This window comes from Drosophila innubila (assembly GCF_004354385.1).
Source record: "Drosophila innubila isolate TH190305 chromosome 3L unlocalized genomic scaffold, UK_Dinn_1.0 0_D_3L, whole genome shotgun sequence".
Lineage (NCBI taxonomy): Eukaryota > Metazoa > Arthropoda > Insecta > Diptera > Drosophilidae > Drosophila > Drosophila innubila.
The window spans coordinates 8,447,451-8,469,637 of NW_022995376.1; the positions used below are offsets into that span (position 1 = coordinate 8,447,451).

At 35.5% G+C, this 22,187-nt stretch overlaps 1 protein-coding gene across 1 annotated transcript in view; it reads right to left on the reverse strand.

The window, feature by feature from the left end:
* Positions 1 to 681: 681 nt before the first annotated feature.
* LOC117789010 (protein bunched, class 2/F/G isoform) overlaps positions 682 to 22,187 on the reverse strand; it is a 78,113-nt gene continuing 56,607 nt past the window's right edge. The window contains exons 4-13 of the mRNA XM_034627996.1: positions 20,385 to 20,663; positions 16,787 to 17,536; positions 16,637 to 16,690; positions 15,991 to 16,083; positions 14,891 to 14,945; positions 13,939 to 13,980; positions 10,959 to 10,979; positions 2,138 to 2,298; positions 1,070 to 1,133; positions 682 to 966 (exon numbers count right to left, since the gene is read on the reverse strand). Of these exons, the coding sequence (XP_034483887.1) occupies positions 860 to 966; positions 1,070 to 1,133; positions 2,138 to 2,298; positions 10,959 to 10,979; positions 13,939 to 13,980; positions 14,891 to 14,945; positions 15,991 to 16,083; positions 16,637 to 16,690; positions 16,787 to 17,536; positions 20,385 to 20,663 (1,626 nt within the window). The 3' untranslated portion in view covers positions 682 to 859. The remainder of the gene's footprint in view (positions 967 to 1,069; positions 1,134 to 2,137; positions 2,299 to 10,958; positions 10,980 to 13,938; positions 13,981 to 14,890; positions 14,946 to 15,990; positions 16,084 to 16,636; positions 16,691 to 16,786; positions 17,537 to 20,384; positions 20,664 to 22,187) is intronic.

The window sequence follows — 22,187 nt, forward strand, 5'->3', positions numbered from 1 at the left end:
AAAACATTACAAATAAATTCGTTGATACAATAATTATTTGAAAATTTACAATAAAAATTGAGTATTCTTTGGAGCTGTAAAATTTTAAAAAGAATTTTTGTTAATGAATAAAAAAATTGTATGTGCTCCAAAAATATATAAGTTTTTAGTGATTTTTGTTTGTTTTGGCAACTTTTCAATAGCTTTATGCGTATATATTAGAAAAATAACAAATAATTTGTTTTTCTTGCTTTTGGTTGACTATAAACTACAATGCTAAATGTAACAATTACATAAACAGAAATAATCATAAATATAAAGCTAACTTATTGAACAAAAAATATTTTTTTGTTGGTTTTTTTTTTCATTTTGAGTATGCAGCTTGAAAATACATAAAAATTGCTCATTTTTTGATATACAAATACAATAATTATACATATATCCCGTAGGTATATATTAAATATATATATATATTTTTATATAAATTCTGATTTGCCGCACAAAAATTTCAGCTTTTGTTTTTGGTAAAAATCTACGCATGAAGCACGTTTTGCAAACTAATTGCCATTTAAATATATTGTTTATACTGCATTTGCTTTTTTTCTTTTCTTTTCTTTTCTCATCTTTTTTTTTTTTTTTTTTTTTTGACGACATTGATTTGTTTTTGCTTTGCTTAATTTGCCACAGTTTTTGTTTTTGTTCTGTCTAAATTTAGCTTTGATTTATAACTCTCCATATTGAGTATGGGTATCAATTTGTTTTTGTTCATCTTTGAGCGTCTGTTCAGTGTGGATTGAGTATCTGCATCTATCGGTTTAGAGTTAACTGCTACTTACTGCACTGTAGAGGAGGAGTACGAGTATTTACGTCTAATTTTTGTTCATACATTGAGCATTTTCGAGAGTAGTCCAATTGCATTATTTGGCTGACTTGTGTAGCTTTCTAATATGGCGTAAAACGGTTGAATCCACCGCGATACATAGTTGCCTGTAAGAGAAAATGATAAAAGAAATATAAAAGCAGGGATTAAGTAAAGCAGATGAAAGCAATATTTATAAGGGAGTGAAAAACATTTATGACAGAAACTTACCCCATAGCCGGGAACGGGTCCAATTCCATGTCCTAGATAAGGATCCGCATATTCGCGCGCATAACTATAAATATTTCGTTTATATCTTATTAGTTACATCTTAAATAATTAATTAATTGTTTTAATATGTTTAGTAAGGCGATAGTTGCTTGATGATTCCAGTTTTGGTTAGGTTTGTTTAGTTTGATAGTGTTAGTTGTTAATGTTGTTCCTTAAATTATTGTTATCCACAGTTTAAGTTTGAAATTTCCGTATACTTCTTATATTTCTCCATTCATGATTCACATTTTCATAATTTTCCCAGCTTTATTATTTTTAATAAAAATTGTTTAGTCTTGATATTGTTTTGCAAAACAGTTCAATTTTTAGTTTGGTATCTTCAGTTTTCGGTGTTAGACTTTTGCTACTCTTGATAGGTGATTTTTGTTAATTTTCAATTTGTACAAAAAGAGAATGAAATCAAATAAATTAGTCAAGTGTTAAAAAACTAAGAAAATTAAAGGGGATAAGCACAACTACAAAAGATATGGAATTAAAATAAAATTAAAAGAACATATAATATTGTTTGTGGGAATAATTTAAGAATAAAATAGTTAAATGATATTTAAATTAGAAATAAATTATATGATAATAAATAAAATATTTAGTTATTAAAAATCAACCACAACTACTTTGAAATAAATAATATTAAAAAAATATACCGATGTTATAACATTAGAAGACAAATAAAATAATTATATAAAATACAGAAATTAAACTTTAGCTTAGCTTAATTTTATTTCGTATATAATTCACTTTCAGATATGATGAATGCAAATCTAACTCCCCCAAAAAAAAAATTTAAATTTAAATTTTTCTGCCTATCTACAATATTTGAAGTGACTCTTGGAGTCATTAATTAGATGTTATTTTTTAGTTTAGGTTAATGAGTTAGGTGTTATTTTGTAGTTCTCTGAACTGTATGGGTTAACTGTAAGTTTTGTGAGAATATTTGTGAATGGAAAGCTGCTCAATCTTGGCTAAGATGGCAACGGATGGAGCTGATGGCATATTGAGGTCTAAACTTACCCCGCTACGGTGGCATAACCAGCGAGTGCCGGTTGGGCGGCTGCAGCTGCAGCGGCGCCATAGGCGGCCCGGGCAGCAACCGCCGTGTAGGTGGTGGCCGCCGTGGCATACGCCTACTGCTGGGCCTGAGACAGGGGTGTCTTTAACAGCGGAGCAGTGGCCTGGAATAATGTGAAGCAAATTGTGTGTTAAAGGGAGCGCAGTTAGAGCTATTGCAACGGCAACGACAAAACTAGCGACAGGTGATAGAGAGAGAGAGAGAGAGAGAGCAAAATGGCAAAAAGAGTTAAGAACCTAAACCGAACTAAATAAAAAGGTAACGCAAAAGGAGTGCAATCAAATTAAATCAGAGTGTTCATTTTTTCTTTTTTTTTTTTTTTGGTATTATAAGTACATATAAGTTTAATATTCAGGGCAATGACCAGCGAATCCGAACTACAAAACCCAAGATGCCAAAGATCCGTTGGATATACATAATATAAGTACGATTATTAAGTAAATGCTACAAACAAAGCGCCAAATGTGCAGGGTATCATAAAGAACTTATCGTAAATATCGATTACAACTAGGGTTAAGATCATAACTTAGATGTGGTTGCAAGACATAAAGCGCAGATATAGATAGATAACATAAATTAAGGTATGACAACACGCATATAAGTAGAAACAAAACACAAAATGGGGGCACAACAAACAAACTGATCTATGTATATACGATTATTTATTGCAATTATCAAAATGTTGCTAGCTAAAAATGATTATTTTTACCAAAACATTCTGTGGTACCGGAATGCGGTTGATCGTATGTGGGGTACTGTTTAGCGTAGTCACAGTGCGGCGCTGTAAGTTTTTCGATATATATTTGGTATAATTTTTTGTTTTTTTTTTTTTTTTTTTTTTGATAATGTTGTAACGATTTTTGGTTTATTGTAGTTGTTGTTGTGGTTGTTGTAGCGTTTGTTGTAACAGTCGTGAAAAAAGTAACCAAAAAGAAGAATACATTCTTAGTATTTACGAAAAATGTTCACAGCATTGAAGAATAATTATTAATATGCTACTTAAGATTAAAGATTTGTATGTATATATCAAGAATATATAAATACATATTTAAATATTGATTGCAAAAGCAAAAATTGAAACAAACAAAGAAAAAGTAGCGTGTGAATTTTTAAGAAAAACCATAAAAACTGAATTTATTTTCTCTTTCAAATTTAACTTTAAATAGATAGAGAAAGAGAGCGAGAGAGAGAGAGAGAGAGCGGCATGCAGCCTGAAAGTATGCAATGCGCCTTTGTGTGGGCTGCTGATCAAAGCATTTGTTGTTTTTTTTTTTTTATAGTTGTTGTTTTACTACGCGTGTAATAATGTAAAAAGGATAATAGTTGCGTTGACAATAATCAATTAAGGATGCAAATTATTAATCGCTTTAAATGTAAGTTGAAATTGACTTAGGTGTTTCAATCACAATGGATAAATACATAAATACATAAAAGCAGTTATATTTATGTACGGTGATTAGTAAATGACGCTTAGCACATGGCCTATAAACATATTTTATAATAATATTGTGATTTGTTTTTATTTATATGTAAGTACAAGAATATACGCTTGTATATCACCAAATTTTACAGACGCATTTGCACGACCAGATACCAAAATAAAACAAAATGTAAGTAAGTAAATAAATTAGAGAAAATGTTTCTCAATGTGTTGTAGATACATTAAGGGTGTGTTTCATAGTTCATAGTTACACAGCTAAATCAAAACGCGTCGTTAGTTTTTGAAATGCAAAAGAAACAAAATCTGCTCGAAAACCAAGTCAAGAGTGTGTAAATAATTAATGAATTGGTGTCTTTTCACAAGCTACCATCAAAATGTAAAAGTGTAAATATAAAAAATATAAAATGTATGTAGTATATGTACGAGATAATATGTATAATAAATACAAATAGTTTAGACAGCGTTTTTAATTTGGTATTGTTTTGTACGGTTAGCGTATTAATTTGAATAAGTTTCATTACATTTAATATGGCGGCTGGCTGTGCGGCTGGAACTTCAGTGACCGGTTTGGCTGCCTGTAAAATTTATATATAATATATATATGTATATATATTTCTTATTTAATATAAAGTTAGGGTTTTTAGTTTAGCTAGCCAGCCAGCTTTAACTAGATCGAATATTAACAATATCTTAACAATTACTAAAAATAATTCTAAGCCTAACTCTAGCAGGGAATACAGAGTATTTACTGAACTTACCTGGAAGCGTAAATTTGGATCAGCGGAAGCAGCAGCTGCTAAGAAGGGATCATAGTATACGCTGTGTGTGTCGAGAAGAACGATAAAGTAAAGTCAATAGATTAATATTAGTTCCACATATTACTTTCAATCATATTCTCAATGACAGCCGAAACAGAGCAAGTATTTAAAATTATTTATTATTAATATACTAATTGATCTGATTTTGCTGTCAATTTGCTGGCACTTAAAGCAAAATTCAAAAATTGTTATTTATTTTATTTTTGCATAGTTAATTTGATTTATTTTTTTTAACGCACTTGTGTGTGGGTATTTGGTTTTTGGGGCGCTATGAGCAGACTATCAGGATAAGGGCAAAGTTTTGCTTTTCCAATAGCTACAAAAATATTTTAATTTATGCCAAAACTTTGCCTCTGCCCTACAGTCTGTTGTTGTTGTATTTTTGTACCGGATGCATTGGGTAAAAATGGTTGAAACTTAAGGTGTAACTGAAAAATAATAAATGCCTAACATATCCCCTTCCTAATAGAAATGCAAACACCTAGACTTCCTAACATCTGATCTATCTAACTATGTATCTATTTCTGTGTCCTATCTGACCTAATTGATGAGGAGCTGATTAGCTGAATGTTAGATAATGCATATGCATAAGTAAATGATAAGTAGAATACTAGCAAGGATAACCAACCATATAAGTAGGAGACCCACGATATCTACAACAAACATTTCTTGCTCGGTTGCTTTTGATTCGATTCGATTCGATTCGACAGAACAGACACTCATGCACCTAGCTAATTAGTTTGGGTAGAATTCATATAGTATAATTGGTTATCATCATTCGTACGCTATTTAATTTAGTTATTTAGAACAGCAGCCACAGTAATAACAAAAGAAACATGTGTATAATATATAAATAATAAGAATATTGAGGAAACATGCGCGACAGCAGCAGCAGCAGACGCATTGAAAAAAAAACAACAATTTTTTAATATCAAAAATCATCATACGCCTAGTGGTACACAATATACAATTACGCAGTTCCCTTTAACCAGATTAATTCAAAAAACAATAAATAAATATATATTTAGATATAGTGTATGTAGTAAACGATGCCAAAAAACTTTTCTCAATCAAGGATATATATATATTTATGATATATGTTTAAAATAATTAATTGTTTATATAGTTGTTGATGCCGTGCGTTAATTGGTTGCTGCTTTTTATTATTGAGTTGTAGTTGTAGTCGTTTGTTTGTTTATACAAGAGAGACAAGTCTAAACTTGCGGTTCAATTAGATGGTAGTGACGCTATGCATTAAATATTACGAGTACGAGTACGAGTACTTATAAAAAACGTTACACACACAAGGTAGCTAATATCAAAAATTCACCGCATAGACCATTAAAAAGAGAGACGAAAAAAACAACGTTAAAGCTATGAAACAAATTGTCGCTCGACGATGACAGGGAATTTGATTGGGGTGGGGTAGGGTGTGTGTATGTGTGTGTGTGTTGGTTTCGTGTATCAAATGATGACAGATGACAGTGTGAAGGCGTTTTTTTTTTGTGTGCGTGTCTAGGCAACAGCAATAGAAAAACAACAGCAACAGCAGGTATAACATGGCGTATGCGTGATTATTTGTTGCATGCAAAGGCAATGAGTTGCCACTAGATGTTTGTTGTTGCTTCTGCTGTTGCTGCTCATGCTTCAATTGCTGTTGTTGTTGTTTGTTTTGAGTAAGCGATTGGGAGCGAGCGAGCGAGCTTAGACACCACATGAACAAAAAGTAAGTGCGCTAAAACTACATTCAAAATATTTTAGTTTAATTAACTAAAAAAAAAACATAAAAAAAAATACAACTAAAAACTACATTGTTGTTACTTTTTTTTTTTTAAATTTTAAATTTTTTTTTCTTTTTTTTTTTGTGATATTTGCGACGTCGACGATTGTGGGACAACGTGGAGGAGTCTCTACTTACGGCGCAAATCCATGCAAAGCTGCAGCGTTGTTGGCCGCATTGGCCGACGCTGCCATGGAAGCAGCAGCCGCAGCAGCAGCGGCCGGCGTTTGGGAAGCCTGTGCAGCGGATAGGCGTGCCGCATACGCAGCGGCGGCAGCAGCGTTCGCATTGCCCGCCACGCCAGAGTTCCTGTGCGGCAGCGGCCGCAGCGAGCGATTGTTGCAGCACCGAATGTTGCTGTGCGGCAGCAGCAGCCGCTGCGCTGCCGGGCGCTGTGGGCACCGCGACGGCCTGGAGCGTCGGCTGCAGGTGCAGCGCATGCGCATGGGCATGCGATTGTGAGTGGGCGGCGGCGGCGGCAGCGGCGTGCTGTGAGTGTTGGGCAGCTGCGGCGGCGGCGACGGCGGCGTGTTGTTGCTGCTGCTGTTGTTGTTGCTGCTGCTGCTGTTGTTGCTGTTGCTGCTGCTGATGTTGCTGCTGCTGTTGTTGTTGGTGTTGGTGCTGCTGCTGTTGGGCGGCTGCTGCGGCCACGGCGGCGGCGGCCACTTGACGTTGCTGTTGCTGTTGGGCGGCGGCAGCGGCGGCTGCCAGCGCCGGATGATGATGCGGATGATGGGGATGATGGTAGGGTGTGGCACCGACCACGCCCACATGTCCACGTTGTATGGCAACTCCACGCATGGCAGCGGCGGCGGCTACGGCGGCTGTGAGGCGGCCAAACGAGTTTTTTTTTTGGATATTCATTTTTTTGGTTTTTTTTTTATAGATTTTTGGTTTTGTTTTTTGCAACGATTTGTACACAACATTTTACCAGTGTGTGAGTGTTTAATGTGTATGTTTGTGTGTGTGTGTTTGTGAATATTTATACACACGCATTACATTGTTTCGTGTGTGTTTGTTTGTTTGTTTGTTTGTGTTCGTGTGCAAAAAGTAGAAAAAAGGAAAAGAAAAGAACATAAAACGCATGCGGTTAGTTTTCTCTCTCTTTATATAAGTAAATATATAAGTATATAATTCATATATTTATATAGTATATGTTTAGCAAATACTAGGCATAATGTAGTAACTGTTTGTATGTATATAGTTTAAGTATCGATTGAGCGCTGAGATGATTTTAATATATACATATAACAATACGAGTACATAAGACATACGTGAAGTCAGTCATATAAAGGGGGATTCAGTTCGAAACATACTTAACATGATAACATTTAAAATACCAAGAAATTCTACGCAGTTGTTTTTTTTTTTTTTATATATATAAAACTATATTTTCTCATGATCATCCATCAACAATATACTAAAAACAGTAGACCGATCTGTAGTTTAGTATTAACATATATGTATATAAATAGTATTTATATTTTACGTGTATATTTGGCAAGACCTTTTTAAGAAACGCATTGCACTTTGGTGTTTTTTTCTTTTGGTAGGTGAACATATGTGTTAGAGACTTTCGTATACAAAAGCATAATAAAATATGTATACACAATCATATAGTTAAAAATTGTACATTTTAGCTAAGATTAACGTTAACCCTTGAACCTTTTAAAATACAATCAAAAACTAGTAAGAAACATTTATATAAAACTAAATTAAGGGATAGTGCATGGAAAGAGAAAGTTTAAAGATGAAAGAAGAAGACAGATAAATGGTTAGAGCAGTTATATAGCAGTTAGCCTTCGATTTTAGTTCAACAAGTGATCGAAAATCCTTATGGCTAATTATTTAATATATTATAGCAATCAGCTTTTGATAACTGACATGGAAATGGATTTCCATTGATTCGATGAGTCCAGAAACGCAATTAAAAACAAATTTATTTGGCTCATAATAAACAATTGGCAGCCAGACCGCAATAAGCTGGCACAAAGCGAACTGCCAAGACCATAAATGTTGACCTCAGCGAAAATTGTGGCAACTTTTACACAGTTTGCACAGTTGCAACACAAATTATAATTGAAATGTGTGAGTGGCTTCAGCCCAAACAAATGTAACACAATTTATTTGACTAGCATATAATTAAAATTGGAATTGTGCAATTCGTATGCAAATTATTAGTAACGCAAAAGCTCGATAATTTTAAATTTCAGTTACCAACAAAGTTAATTTCGATATTTGCTAATTACAAATGAAAATGCAGTAGAACTAAGCAATCAAAATACGTTCGAATCTTGCTGGTGCATGCAGAAATTCGACAATAATTCATTTTTGCAATATCTTTTCGATATAAATTTTGATTTTGATGGTGACTTTTGCTTGAGCCAAAGCGATGATAACACAAAACAAAAGACGTGCAAAATTTGCCAAAGTAAGTGAAACATATTGAGAGTAAAACAGAGTAGAAAATAGTGATAGCAAGAGATAGATGGAAAAAGTAAGAGAGATAGTTATATTTCTATAAAGAATTTACGAGAATAGCTAAATAACTAATGCTCTATAAGAAATGCCTTAAAAAACGCTGGCTGCGCAAAATATTGACTACCGTCACAGGATACGATAAAGTTGGGTACGTTATAAAATACGATATATATATAGTATGGTATTTGGTATATAATTAAGTACACTATGGTTAAAGCTAGAAAACCTTTCCATACTTAACAGCTAATTACAGTATTCAGGTGAGTTTGCCACTAGTTGGTCGATTGGTTTGGTTGATTGATTGATCGGTTCTTGGGAACGTGTCTGCATGTTTGTGTGTGTGCCTAGCCGTAGAACAATGCAATCTCAAGGGCGCCAAAAAGTATGCAATATATATTATACTTAGCATATAGTCAAACCCAAATGCGTAACCAAATTAACAAGACAACAAATATATATGTGTAATAAGTACGAGTATGTATGTATATATGGTACAGATCTCATAGCTAACAAATTTGTGGCTTTTTGTTGTACTTGTTCATCTCTGTGTATATATTTGTGTGTGTGTATTGGTGAGTGTGAATTAACGAATCAATTGTTGATCAATTTTTGAATTCTGCTTTTTTTTTTTTTTTGGTTTAACTGCCGCACACACTGAACAAATTGGAATCGAGACTTTTCAATGTACCTCCGCCGTGTCGTTGCTGCTGCAGATTGTGCCGTTACAGCTGCTGGGACAGCGCTGTGCGGTGGATGACGTGGCGCTAACACAATGGACGTGGCAGCTGGAGCAGCTGTGGGCGCGGGTGCAACGCTGTGTGCCATCGATTGTGGCACACCTGCCGCTTGTGACACCGACAGTGGCATCGGCATCGTCAGCGGCATGGGCGTCAACGTTGGCCCTCCAGCCCCAACGGGCGCCCCCAAAAATGGCCAAGCTGCGGCCACGGGCAGGCGATAACCTTAAGGTTCATATACACGTTCATAAATTTCGTTAGATTTTGCGTATCATTCAATGTTTAGATGAGCTCCGAGTAAGTGACTGTGAGTGTGTGTGTGTGTGTGTGTGTGTGTGTGTGTGAGTATCTCAATCTGTGTGTGTGTGTGTGTGTTGTATTTACATATCGAATTCTGGGATGCAGTGAATAGCGATTTGGTTTTGTGGTTTTTGCTTAGATCTAGTGCTAAGTTAAGCTGCTTAGAACGCGTCGAAAGTTACCAGTTACATACATTCGTGTGTGTATTTTATTGTAGTCATGTGAGTGTATGTGTAAGAAGTAATTACGCTAAGGAGCATTTCCGACAATGTTTAGACCAAAATGTGTCAAAACATAAAACGAACTGAGGAAAAAAAATACAAAACGCACATACAACAAAACTGGTTAAAGAAAAGAGTCAAACGTAATAATATTGATTTTTCAAATATATATATAATCAATATATATATTTATAAATAGTATATTTATAGTAGGTAGTATGCATAAGACAACACAGCCGCAATATGCTAAATTCATAACCATCATTAGATGAGCTCATTATCATCATCATCATCAAGACTAGAAAAGAAAATGATGACGCGCCTGTTTAATAACAGTTTGTCGAACGGAATATTAATGATATTTGAATTTTCATTTCAATTCATTAAATTTGTTTCATTTTCTATTTTTGTTTGAATTCTTATTAGACGAACTTTGGGTTATATGCAAAAGAAAGATGGACGAAAAACATAAAACAGTTACAAACAGTCATCAAAATAGTATTATCATAATAATTATTTAGGTATATATAATATATGCATACATTTTATATGAATCAACGCGGAACCTAATAACAAAATCAAGAAATATAAATACAAATGGAAAACAATGAAATTGAATTGATTAGTTAAGCGACAAATTGAATACAATTTCGAAATGATTTCTCGACCTTTCAAAGAACCCATCCATATATATATATAAAGATATAATAATTGTTTATATACCTGCCTAGCATTGTTATCTTAATGATTGTCATTTATATTTAGTGGCTTATATGCTAAACGGTAATCCATGGCTTATAGTTAGATTTGATAAACTGAAAATGGATTTGTATTCACTTTAAATATAACTTAATTTTTCTGTTACTGTGTGTGTGCTCAATTGAATATGTGTATGTGTAAGTATTATTTGAAACAAAATACTGCAGGCAATAAATACAAAATACAAATACATCAAAAAAAGTAATAAACTTGACAAAAAACTCACCTTCCGGCCATTGTACACAAACTGCATCCATTTGATTTATCGATATATATACATTCAGTTGTTGTTGTTTTTTTTTTTGTTTTCGTCGTAGGCATGTAAAAGGCAAGAGAAAATATTTGCATTAGTTTTACATTTAAATAGGGTTTTTCATTGAAATAAAATAGCTTTTATTTTATACATGACACGCAGCTCAATTACATTTACAAGTTTTGGGCCGTGCTTATGCAATTACAGTGTATTTGATAATTTGTTGTGATGCTAGGAAATAGTAAGGGGTTTTTTGGTTTAGCACAGAACATGCATTTTTGATTTGTATTTAATATACATTTATTTATTTTAGCTATCTATCCATTATCATTATTTTGTTTAGACTACAAAACGCTTTCCGTTGCAAAGTTGGCTGAAAGCGAATTGTGTTTAACAACTTTGTTGTTTATATTTGTTTTGATTTAAAATTTGTTTGAGTTTCTCTTAGAGTTTTGCATGCTTTATTATATTTCATTCTGCTTTTACTCTGTCTTCTTTTTTGTGTCACAAAATGGACGCCAAATGCAATGGCGTACAAAAGTATGCAATGGAAAATGTCAAATGAATGACACAAATGCCAGTTAAATAACAAATAAGTTCAAACGCTTCCTGTCGCCCTTTGGTTATTTCCAAAGCAATCTGCTTACGATCGAATCTAAATAAATTCCACAAAAAATAGGGTTATAACTAGCGAAAAATGCAGTAAAATACATGTCAGATAGACAGCCAGACAGACAAAAACAGGAGGCAGGAAGAGGTACTCAGTTGTTGTTCTAGCTCCTGGTTGTTGGCTGGAGCGCCTTAAGTTTAACATGTCAAAGGATCAACGAAAAAATAAAAGAGCTACACATACATAAGCACAAGTATGTATGGAAAATAGTGAGGGGGTTAAATGGGAGGGGTGGGGAGGGAAGGAGAGTGCCAAGTGCCGTGCAACGTTGAAATCAACATACGAAGTAGAAGACAAACTTTCTTCCAAATGCACAGAGATGGTAAGGGTGTGTATGTGTGCGTGTGTGTGTGTGTGTGTGTGTGAAAAGAACACATTTGCATAACACACAACAACCATAGGGCTAAAATAAAACGTTTCTACAACGGCCAAAGGACATGGAGGCATCAGGACTTCAAGGAAAACTTTTAGTTATTTTTTTTTTTTTTTTACTTCATTTTTGTTTTTTTACGTTGTATTTTTCTCACAATTTATGGGTGTGTGTATGTGCCGCAACATGTTTGCAACTTTGTGGTTTATTTGTAATTATCCTGACTACAAACTCTAGGAGCAGGACAACGTGGGCTCTGTGCTTTTATTCCTATTCCCATTCGCATTCATAGTCTACTTACTGTTTTCAGGCTAATGTTGCCAGCCATTTGCCAGGCTAAAGAAACGTGATAAAGTGAGTGCCTGCTATTCAGTCTTCTCTTGGCCTGACTGTCTGTCTGTGTCTATTTCTATAATATGCCGGTAACCGCATAAATAGTTGGGCATCCCAATGGACAGACTGCTTGCATTTAGTGCAACGCAAATGAAGCGCATTACGGGCACGTGGCAAGCAGAGGAGACACATGAGGACAACAGCGGCAGCAGGAAAGAAATGTGCAGGGCAAAGGTAGCCAAGAAAACTGTCCACAGAAACAAGTCAACCTGTACATGAACTTTTTAAAAATGACTTTTATTTTATTAATGGAGCAATTTCTGTGAAACTTACAGGTTAATTTCAGTTCTCTCAATACCTTTTATATTAAAGTTAGAAAAATTTTGAATAGCGAACCTGCGAACTAAGAACAGAACTCTTTATTCCATGCACAAAGTTAATATACCCGTGGTACAGGGTATAAAACAGGTTAAAGACGTTGCTGGCAGCTTCAGTCGCATGTGCAGCAGCTCATGTCCTGTCTGTCGTTATGTCCAGTCGTCTGTCTGTCTGTCTGCATCGAAGTTTGTTGGCGATACAAAAGCATTTTGCATGTTCCATCCACATGGAGGCAAAAACTCCTTCGTGGAGCAGCTGCTGGCAGTGTTTGAGCCTTTCCCTTTTGCCAGGCACAGGGCTCAGCTCAGTTTGGTTAGCTTGGGCCAAAACCTTGGGTCTGGCTGGTAAGCGGCTTATCGTATTTGAGCGAAACTAAAGTATAGATTTTGCACTGTGAATATTTTTTAATGGCAACTTGCAGGGAAAATACGATTTAATCAGTCGTATTATTTATTATACATGGCATGGACAACTTTCTGGCTGCTGCCGTCTTACTTTTTTGCCTTTTCTTCTTCTTGGGAAAACTTTTAAGCAACCGCAACTTCAAATGAAATTGTGCGCAAATGCAGTCACAACATTAAATATCCAAGAACTTCTTCTACTTCTAACTGACAAAACTTTGAATAAAATACCACACGATGGCACCAAAAGGTACAATTCTATCTTCTTTTTTTTATCTGCAAGATGTTTTTCTTAAGAAAATTCACACACTTCACTTAAACGATAGAGACAGTTTGGATTATAAATGGAAGACAAGACATTTGATGTTTGTTTTGCCAAGTTTTATGAGTTGAGATGGTACAAGAAATATACGATTATATGTATAGATTATAGTTTACTATCATATAAAACAGGGCAACAGTTTTAGACAGTTATCATGCTGGGACTGTGAGTTTAATTGCGTATTTTCTTAGATGATATTTGGTTTTGAAATATATAATAAGAGTATATTTTTTTTAGCCAATTTTGAGAAAGTTATTCGTTTGTTTATCATGCCACCGTTAGCATGCAACATGCCAGGAGAGAGATTATAATAGAGTTTTGGTGTTACATTTATTGGTTATGCATGGGAAATTTTTGGGTGCCTACAGATATAGACAACATAGTATTTATTAAAGCAAATCACAAGACACATATAACAAATGCTTTATTTATATCTATGCATTCATTTTTCATTTTAATTTGTTCTCTGGTTTGCTCACCTAGAGCTGGAGCCGGTATGGCACCGTCTTTGGTCAGTACAACTGTGTGTGGTGTGAGAGAAAACAAAATATAAAAAATGGTTGTTTGTTTCATCAATATCAGAATGTATTCAATCATCAGTTCAATCAGTTTATAATCAGTATCAGTATCAGTATCAAATTCAAATGCAGACACATTTTAAACATAAACTAAAAAAACAACACAAAATTCGGCAAACACTTTGAATGTAATTGTGTGTGTGTGTGTGTGTGTGTTTATGGGTGTGTGTGTGTGTGTGTTTTGTAGTATATTTGTGAGTGTACTTTGTTTTACTTAGCAGCCGCAAGCCCGGTAGAAGTTGTTAGTTTTTGGCATTGGCAAGTCAGTTAACAAGTTTTTGATTGCCTAACGCCTTGGCATACGCTCTCTATTAACAAGCTCTTCCAAATGAAATCAAAAGAAACAACAACATTTTCCAAGAGCAAAGCATTTTCATTACGAAACATTCGTTGGCAACTCAAATTTTCGCAGAGCCAACCAAAAGAAGTTGATGTGAAAAGTTCAACAAAAAGAAATAATAAATAAAGTAAAAAAAAAAAAAAAAAAAAAAAAAAAGTAAAACGAAAAGTATGGCAACACTAAACACAACGGCCAGTCAAATGTTATGGCAGTTTCAGTTAAAGTTTTATTTTTATTGTTGTTGTATCGTTGTTGTTATTGTTGTTGCTGTTGCTATTGCTATTTAAGTTGCCGTTTGCGTGCTTCTCATTTCTTATACTTCTTCTAGGCCAGAGACGTAATTGCATTTCTTTGTTCAACATTTAAACTTGTTTCGCTACATAGCTTACACTTAGTTCTATGTAGGTGTTTTATATATATGTGTGTGTGTGTGTGTGTAGAAGCAGGTGTGTGTATGTGAGAGAAAGAGAGAGAGTGTGTGTGTGTGTGTGAGTGTTTGTTAGAGCAACTTACCGTTGGGTACTGCTGTCACTTTTTTGGTTTGTACACGTGCAGTGGCGTTATTCACCTTCACAATGGTTATATTGGTAACGAGAGAGTTCGAGTAACGAGTTCAGTTGAGTTGAGTTGCAGCGAGCGTGGTTGGTAGTTTGGTGATGGGTTTTTTTTGGTATTTTATACACATTATATAGATATATATTTATATAAAGAATGTAGAAATAAATTATGTGTTAGTTAACAATTACATTTGAATGTGGTCTATGTGTGTGTGTGTGTGTATGAGTGTTTGAATGTGTGTGAGTTAGGGCAACGGCAATGGATATTTCAATAGAAATTGATTTAAAATAAATTCATGTCGATTTGTCATGTAACTATTCAAGAAATTGTTATTTATATTATGGACTTTTAGGCGCATTTTATCAGCTGAAATTCAATTAGGCTTTTAACCGGAAATTGTGAATAAAATTCTTTTGTGCATTTCGCGTAATTAGGCGGCTTTTTGATGTTGTGCCTTGTCGTATCGCTGACGCGGCGAATAAAATATAATATATGGAAATAAAATATATACAGTTGCGGCGCAGTTAATTTGTTGGCACTTTGTGCATTTTCAGCATATTTTAAATGCCAATTATTTGCAGCTGTCCATTTAACTTAAATACGAAGAAATGGAGAAAATCAGAGAGTGAAAATATAATTGTAATTAATATTTAATGAAAGGCAAATAAAACAAAGGCCACGCATAATTTAAAAATCAATCAGAATCAGAATCAGAGTCTGATTAAAATGAGAAACCAAATTGCGCTGACAATGCGTGAATTCGATTTTAAATACACTATTGGAAAAGCCCAAAGGAGCAGACAATTTAAAAAGGCAGTTGCTGCAGCGTAAAAACTTGTGAAAAACTCTTTCGACACGCAAGTGCCGCAAGTTGAAAGTCAATTTCTTTTCTTTCTATTTTTTTGTTTTTAAGTTTTTTGTGGTAAATGAGAAACTTGTGATAGTTTTGCAATTAGTTGCAGATAATAGCTTGCCATGTGACCGGAATGTATCTATGGGTGTGTGTGTTTGTGTGCGTGTTTGAGAGTGTATTGGTATTGGTTGCATGCACCCACCTCGATTTTGCGTCCCTCAACCACGGTGCCGTGTAGACGATCGCGTGCTCGTTCTGCATCGTTGCTGTTAGCGAATGTTACAAAACCGAATCCCTGCCATTCGCAATCAAACATGCAATTAAAGAAACATATAGAGTATGTATATATATATAGGTACAGTATATATATAGATTACGATTCAGTAAGAAAAAAAAACATGGTTTATACTAAGACGTAACGCTATGCTACAATATAGTACACACAGAACAGACTTTGGGTGAGGCCAAGGACATGCTGGGAAGACAGCATCTTGGGGCATGCATCAGCGCCTTAAATTATGCACATTTTTCGGTGTCGTGTGGCAACAGCGCCCGTAACTATGCAATTATATTTATGTGAACGGAAAAGTCTGAATAATACTGTTGTTGTTGCTGTATTGCTGTATTGCTGTAACTGTAGCTGCTACAGAGCAAGGACATCCGAGTGATATCTAGAGTCTTAACTAAATGCGCCAAGGTTGTCCTGGGCAACGGTTGTGGCCGTCGCTGGACAAAAGGCAGGCAAAAGGACTTCACTATGCTTCAAGTGCTCGCTATGTGCATAATTTAAATGAATCGTGCAACAATCAGATCAAGAAAAGGAGCGGGCGAGGGTCCTGGCAACTTACCTTGCTGCCGCGTTCATTGAAAATGATTTCCACGTCCAAAATGGTGCCAAATTGCTGCAGGCAAATAGAGCAGAAAAGAAAAGTAAGTTAGCTATAAAGAATTTGCCCGAGAAGTACAGTATAGTATTATACTATAGACTTGAGACTCACCCCAAACATGGCGCGCAAATCGGGATCCCTGAAGCGAAACGGTATATTGGAGACGTGCAAACGCTTCGGCTGACTTTTGGCATCCAACGATGAGGCTGAAGCAGCGGCGAGTGCAGCTGCCACTGAGGAGGCGACCGGCTGAGCCGGGACTAGAGCGCTACTCAGACTAGTTACAACATTCGGTGATTGCACCGAGGCGGTCATAATGCCACTTGCCGCCGCTGCGGCGGCATTTAGATGCGCCAGCACTTGGGATGTGCTCGCTGGCACACCACAATTGGCATTGCTGTCCAGTCCGACTGTGGGCAGTAATCCTGTCGAGATGTTGCTGCTGCTGGTGGCTGCCAAGGCTCCCGTTGCTATCGAGCTGGCGGTCACTGAAGTTGCTGCTGTCGGACTGCTGCATATAATCAGCGATTGTTGCTGTTGTTGCTGCTGTTGTTGTTGTTGCTGTTGTTGTTGTAGGGCTGGTGGTGTTTGTAGCAGCGGCTCTCCGCTAGCAATTGGTGATGTGTTGCCCGATATATTGCCATCAGTGGCCATGTTGCTGTTGCTATTGCCATTGAGTGTGGTTGCTGCTGCTGTTGTGGCAACTGTAACGCTGGACGGTGAGCTGCTGAGCGGTGAGCTTGGTGTACCAATACTTCCACCACCACCTCCGGCAGTACCTCCCCCAGCGCCGCCGGCAGCATGTGGCAACGCTGAGTTCTGCTGTGGCTCGGCTGCCTCATTGGCAATCAATACTGTGGACTGTGGCAGAAACGAAAAACGAGAAACAGAGCAAATTGTGAAATTAATTAGTAAAGTGTGGTTAACATGTCGCATATCCTTAAGCTTAAACTGTCGTTCCATTCAACCTTTTCGCTCTGAAAGCGCCAAAGTTTTAATATTAATTTTAATTAGTATTCTATAGATCCATCTTAAGTCTTCTTACTTATATGATGTAATCAGTAGAGATGTTTATCGAAATATAGCATCTTCTTTATTCAATACATCGACTTGTCGACTTCCGTAAAAAAATGTTGTGCAAAACTCGAGTCTTTGAGATTTGAAGATCATTATATCATATTAAAATATATATTAAATTTGTTTGCATGTTGAAAAGTGTGTATCGAGATATAAACTACATTTTTTTTACATCACGAATCTTAACATCAGATATTTAAATCGTATATTTAAACATATATGCGCTGAAAAAATTCGGCTTTACAAAAATATATAAATCTATGTTCCGCTGTTTTTTACTTCACTGCTTAAACTTAATTTGGCATATAAATAAAATTGCAATAAAATAAAATATGAAAAAATATCTTGTTAAAAATGTAAAAGCATCGCCTTAACAAAAAATGTGTGTTTCGGTATAGATAAATATATTTTTTACAACTTTTGTCTCTTTTTTGAAGGAACGACCTAAATTTTTGTATGCTAAAAAAAACTTTGACACTTCTGTAGTTATTCATTTTGTTTTTAGTCTTCATTTATTACGTTTTAGTTACTCCTACGCAAAAGCGTCAAAGAGTTCGAACAGATCAAATAAATAAACAGCAATTGGAATAACACTTGCTTTTGGTTTTGCTGATATGCATCAGTAAGTATGTGTTATTTAAAAAAATTGGTGAAATGTGACAGAATTTGTTTTCAGCAGAACCTTCAGCTGTTATTGTTGGCGTTGTTGTTGTTGTTGTGGTTGCAGCAATTGCTGCATGGCAAATCGAATGCGAACAAGTGCCGCAATAAATAAACAATTGAAATGAAAATACAATTTTCAAGTGGTTTACAGACAACCACACACACATACGCACCACCAGCCCTTTGAGTATGTATGTATGTATGTGTGTGTTTGTGTGGGTGACCCAATAAAAAAGTTACAGCGCATACAATTCGACAGGCAGTCGAATAGACAGACAGACAGACGGACGGACAGACATACAGATAGTTGGACAAATGCAATGGCACATTTGTGGCACAGACTTTTGTTGACTTATGCAATAAAAGTGTCGCGCAACTGCTGCAACTGCAATTCCCCAACTGGCAGCAAATCCCAGGGAGGACCCTGCGGAAATGTTTGCATTTGTATTTTTGCATTATTAAAACTGAATATGCAGTGGCATGTTGCCTATTGGCATTATTGTAGTCGGTCCCATTTTCTCTCTCTCTCTCTCTCTCTCACTCTGTTTCTCTGGCTCTAACTCTCCCCTTATCTCTTTCTATATATAAACACAGAATTGAATTATTTCATATTATCGTCAATTTACACACACGAGCAATGCACTATCAAATGCAATAACAATAACAATCACAATCACAATATGTAATGGCAAATAAATTTGAGGCGGGCCCATTAAAGTAGGCAATAGAAATGACGCCAACTTAATTTGCGAGCCTGAAGTTCGGTATTAAATACGCATTGTTGATACATAAATCTAAACAAATTCTTTTCTTTTCTTTTCACTCTCTATTTCTTTATTTTTTCTTGTTTATCATGCAAAAGTATTCTTTTGTGCCATTTCGATTGCATGTTTAGGACACATTTTCGGGTTATTTTCTTTGGGATTCATTTGCTTGTGGGCAAAGTGAAATGGCGTGAAAAACTTTCACCGTATAAATGGCCAACGATAACAACATGAAACGTAGGGGGATGGTCAGGAATCGGGTGTCATGGTATGGCATTACTCGGCTAAGATTGGGTTACCGTAAATGACATTTAACGCTTTTTAGTTTATAAAATGCCCTTTACAGGCACGCGACGCGATGCCGACAAAAAGGTCGCATCGCATTTTGACGCCGGATCAAAAAATATTTGCATATATTTCGAAACAATAAACTCCTTCAAATCGAGGGTAATTACATGCAAAGGGCGACGCCCCAGGAATTCGAGCTAAATGTTTTGATTTGAATGCGAAAGGTGTTGGCATTTTCTATTAGAAAAAAGGGGAAAAGGAATTGAAAGGAATTTTAAGCTCATTTTCTGTAGCCTTTGTGTAAGTGAGCCTTTAAGCAGTAACTTGGGATTAGGAAATTATAGACTTTAAAATCCTGGAAGTGGATTATAATGAAAGATCATTGCAATGCGAAAGATAAATTCATAAAAATTAGAGAACAAATTAATACAATTTGTACTTTAAAATTTTACGAATTTGTATTTTACTTGAAAGAAAATTCAAGCTTAAATTCCTGTTGCCAACTCAATTTGATTAATTAATTTAAGAACAAAAAGCGCCATTGCAATTTCATAAGAATTATTATGCTGGACAGCAAATGATGACAATGCGGAATGGGATGAAAGAGGGAATTTACAACAAAGTTTGGTAGGACAACTAAGTAGCAGCTACTGCTTAATGAACGAGTGAAGCACGAGTTGGAGTTGGTCATCAAAAAAAAAAAAAAAAAAAAGGAAAAAAGAATCTCTAACTGAGCTGCCGGAAACCCAAGAAACCGAAACCAAGCTCATGGCACGTATATTTCAATTGTTTGCATTGCTCTAGAGTTTTTCCATTTATTCTAGTTGTTGTTGTTGTTCGTTTTTTTGTGCTTTAATGTTTATTTTAATATAATTCTTTTATTTTGCCGTTGCTGTTGTTGTCTTGGCCAAACTCACAATGCTGAGCACATTCTGTGGGGTATGCGGTAGCTGCTGTTGTTGTTGCTGCTGCTGCTGCAGTTGCTCCATGGTGTGTCCATTTGTCAGAGATGCGGGTAGTTGCTGCTGCTGCTGCTGTTGTTGTTGTTGTTGCTGATGCTGCTGCTGTTGTTGCGTGACCAACGTCGTGGCAGTTGTTGCTGGCACGCAGGCAGCGGTCCCATTGCTGATGCTGCCATTGTACTGTGTCTGTTGTGTTGCTTGTTGTTGCTGTTGTTGTTGTGTTGACAGATTTGTCTGTGATAAATTTGCGGATAACAACAAGGATTTGCGTTTTAGTTGCCGTCACAGGCGCTTTAATAGCGGTGCATGTGTGAGTGTATATATATGTATATGTATATGTGTGAGTGTGAGTGACTGTGTGTGTGTGAGATAAAGAGTGTGAGTGACACGAGCACTACGACAGGCAACCAGGCGACCAACACCAAAAACAAATTGCTTAGTACACGTTATTATACTAATACAAAGATAAGTAGATTTCAGATTTTAGATGCATGTGTCACGTTTTAGTTGCTTTTTGTTTTGTTTTGTTTTGCTTTTATTTTTTTTCTTTGGAACATGCCTCAAATACAGTTAGCATATTGTTGATTATACGAATATGTTTGTATAAAAATAGTGATATAACAAAATGCGCAAAAACTAGAACTGATTTAACAGTTGAGTTTCTTGATACTATAAATATACAGACTTAAGCTAAGATATCATATATAGTTATAAAAGAGAAACCATACCATACAAATACAAGTCATGGATTATATATTTAACTAAGTTGCACACATGTGATTCCATCATCCAGTCAATATATCAATATGTCAATAACAATTCATCAATCAGTTTAGCAAACTGTCAGAACTTAAAGCAATGCTTAACATTTAAGAAGGGGAGGGCAGAGTTTACTAACAATAAGTGAGAGAGCCAGATATATACGAGTATGTATGTAGTATATAGTAGAGAGAGAGAGATGTATATATATAGATAGAGTAATTAGATAAATGATCTGTCAATACATCATGCGACCAACACGTATTATATATATGTATGATTAAGTATGTTTAGCTAGTTTAGTTTGAATTGCGGGCCAACAAACGTAACGGGGCGTATGCGTAATTGTTTAGAAATGTACATTCAAACTAAATGTTCACTCACAGCTACGTTTTTTTTTTATATATGTTATACATTTGGTTTTAATATTAGTTTATATTTATTGCCGACATGTGCCAGTTTTTTGTTTTCTGTTTTACCCATCAACCACAGAGTAAACTAATCGAAGCAGATAATTCGTGCATTGTGCTCTAGCTTTTTCTGTTCGTATTCGTTCTCTTTATTTGTGTTAGTTCAGTTTCTGTTTCGGTTCCTTCAAGCATTTGTCATTGTTTTCACGGACGGAAGACGGAAGTGATTCCAATGACACATCATATGGAGCGGACCGAAATGTGCCTTGGTTCATATTTGATGTTTTTGTTATCTTTGATATTGCAAGGTTTATGTTTCCTGAGTACAATTCGTAATGCATTTGTTCAGCTGTTCTCTTGTGCAAACTCAGCACGAGTTTATGTCTGTGCCTGATTTATGTTTTATTTCTGACAGCTATTAAATACTGTTATTCTTGTTGTTTGCAAGCCAGTGTTTAACTAGCCAATTATTATTGCATTTCACAGAAAGAAGCCAGCAGGAGCTTATTTCAATTCGATAAGTTATTGTCGTATTTACTATGTTCTCAAAAGTGTTGAAAATCATGTAAAGAACTTAAAACTCAGCACA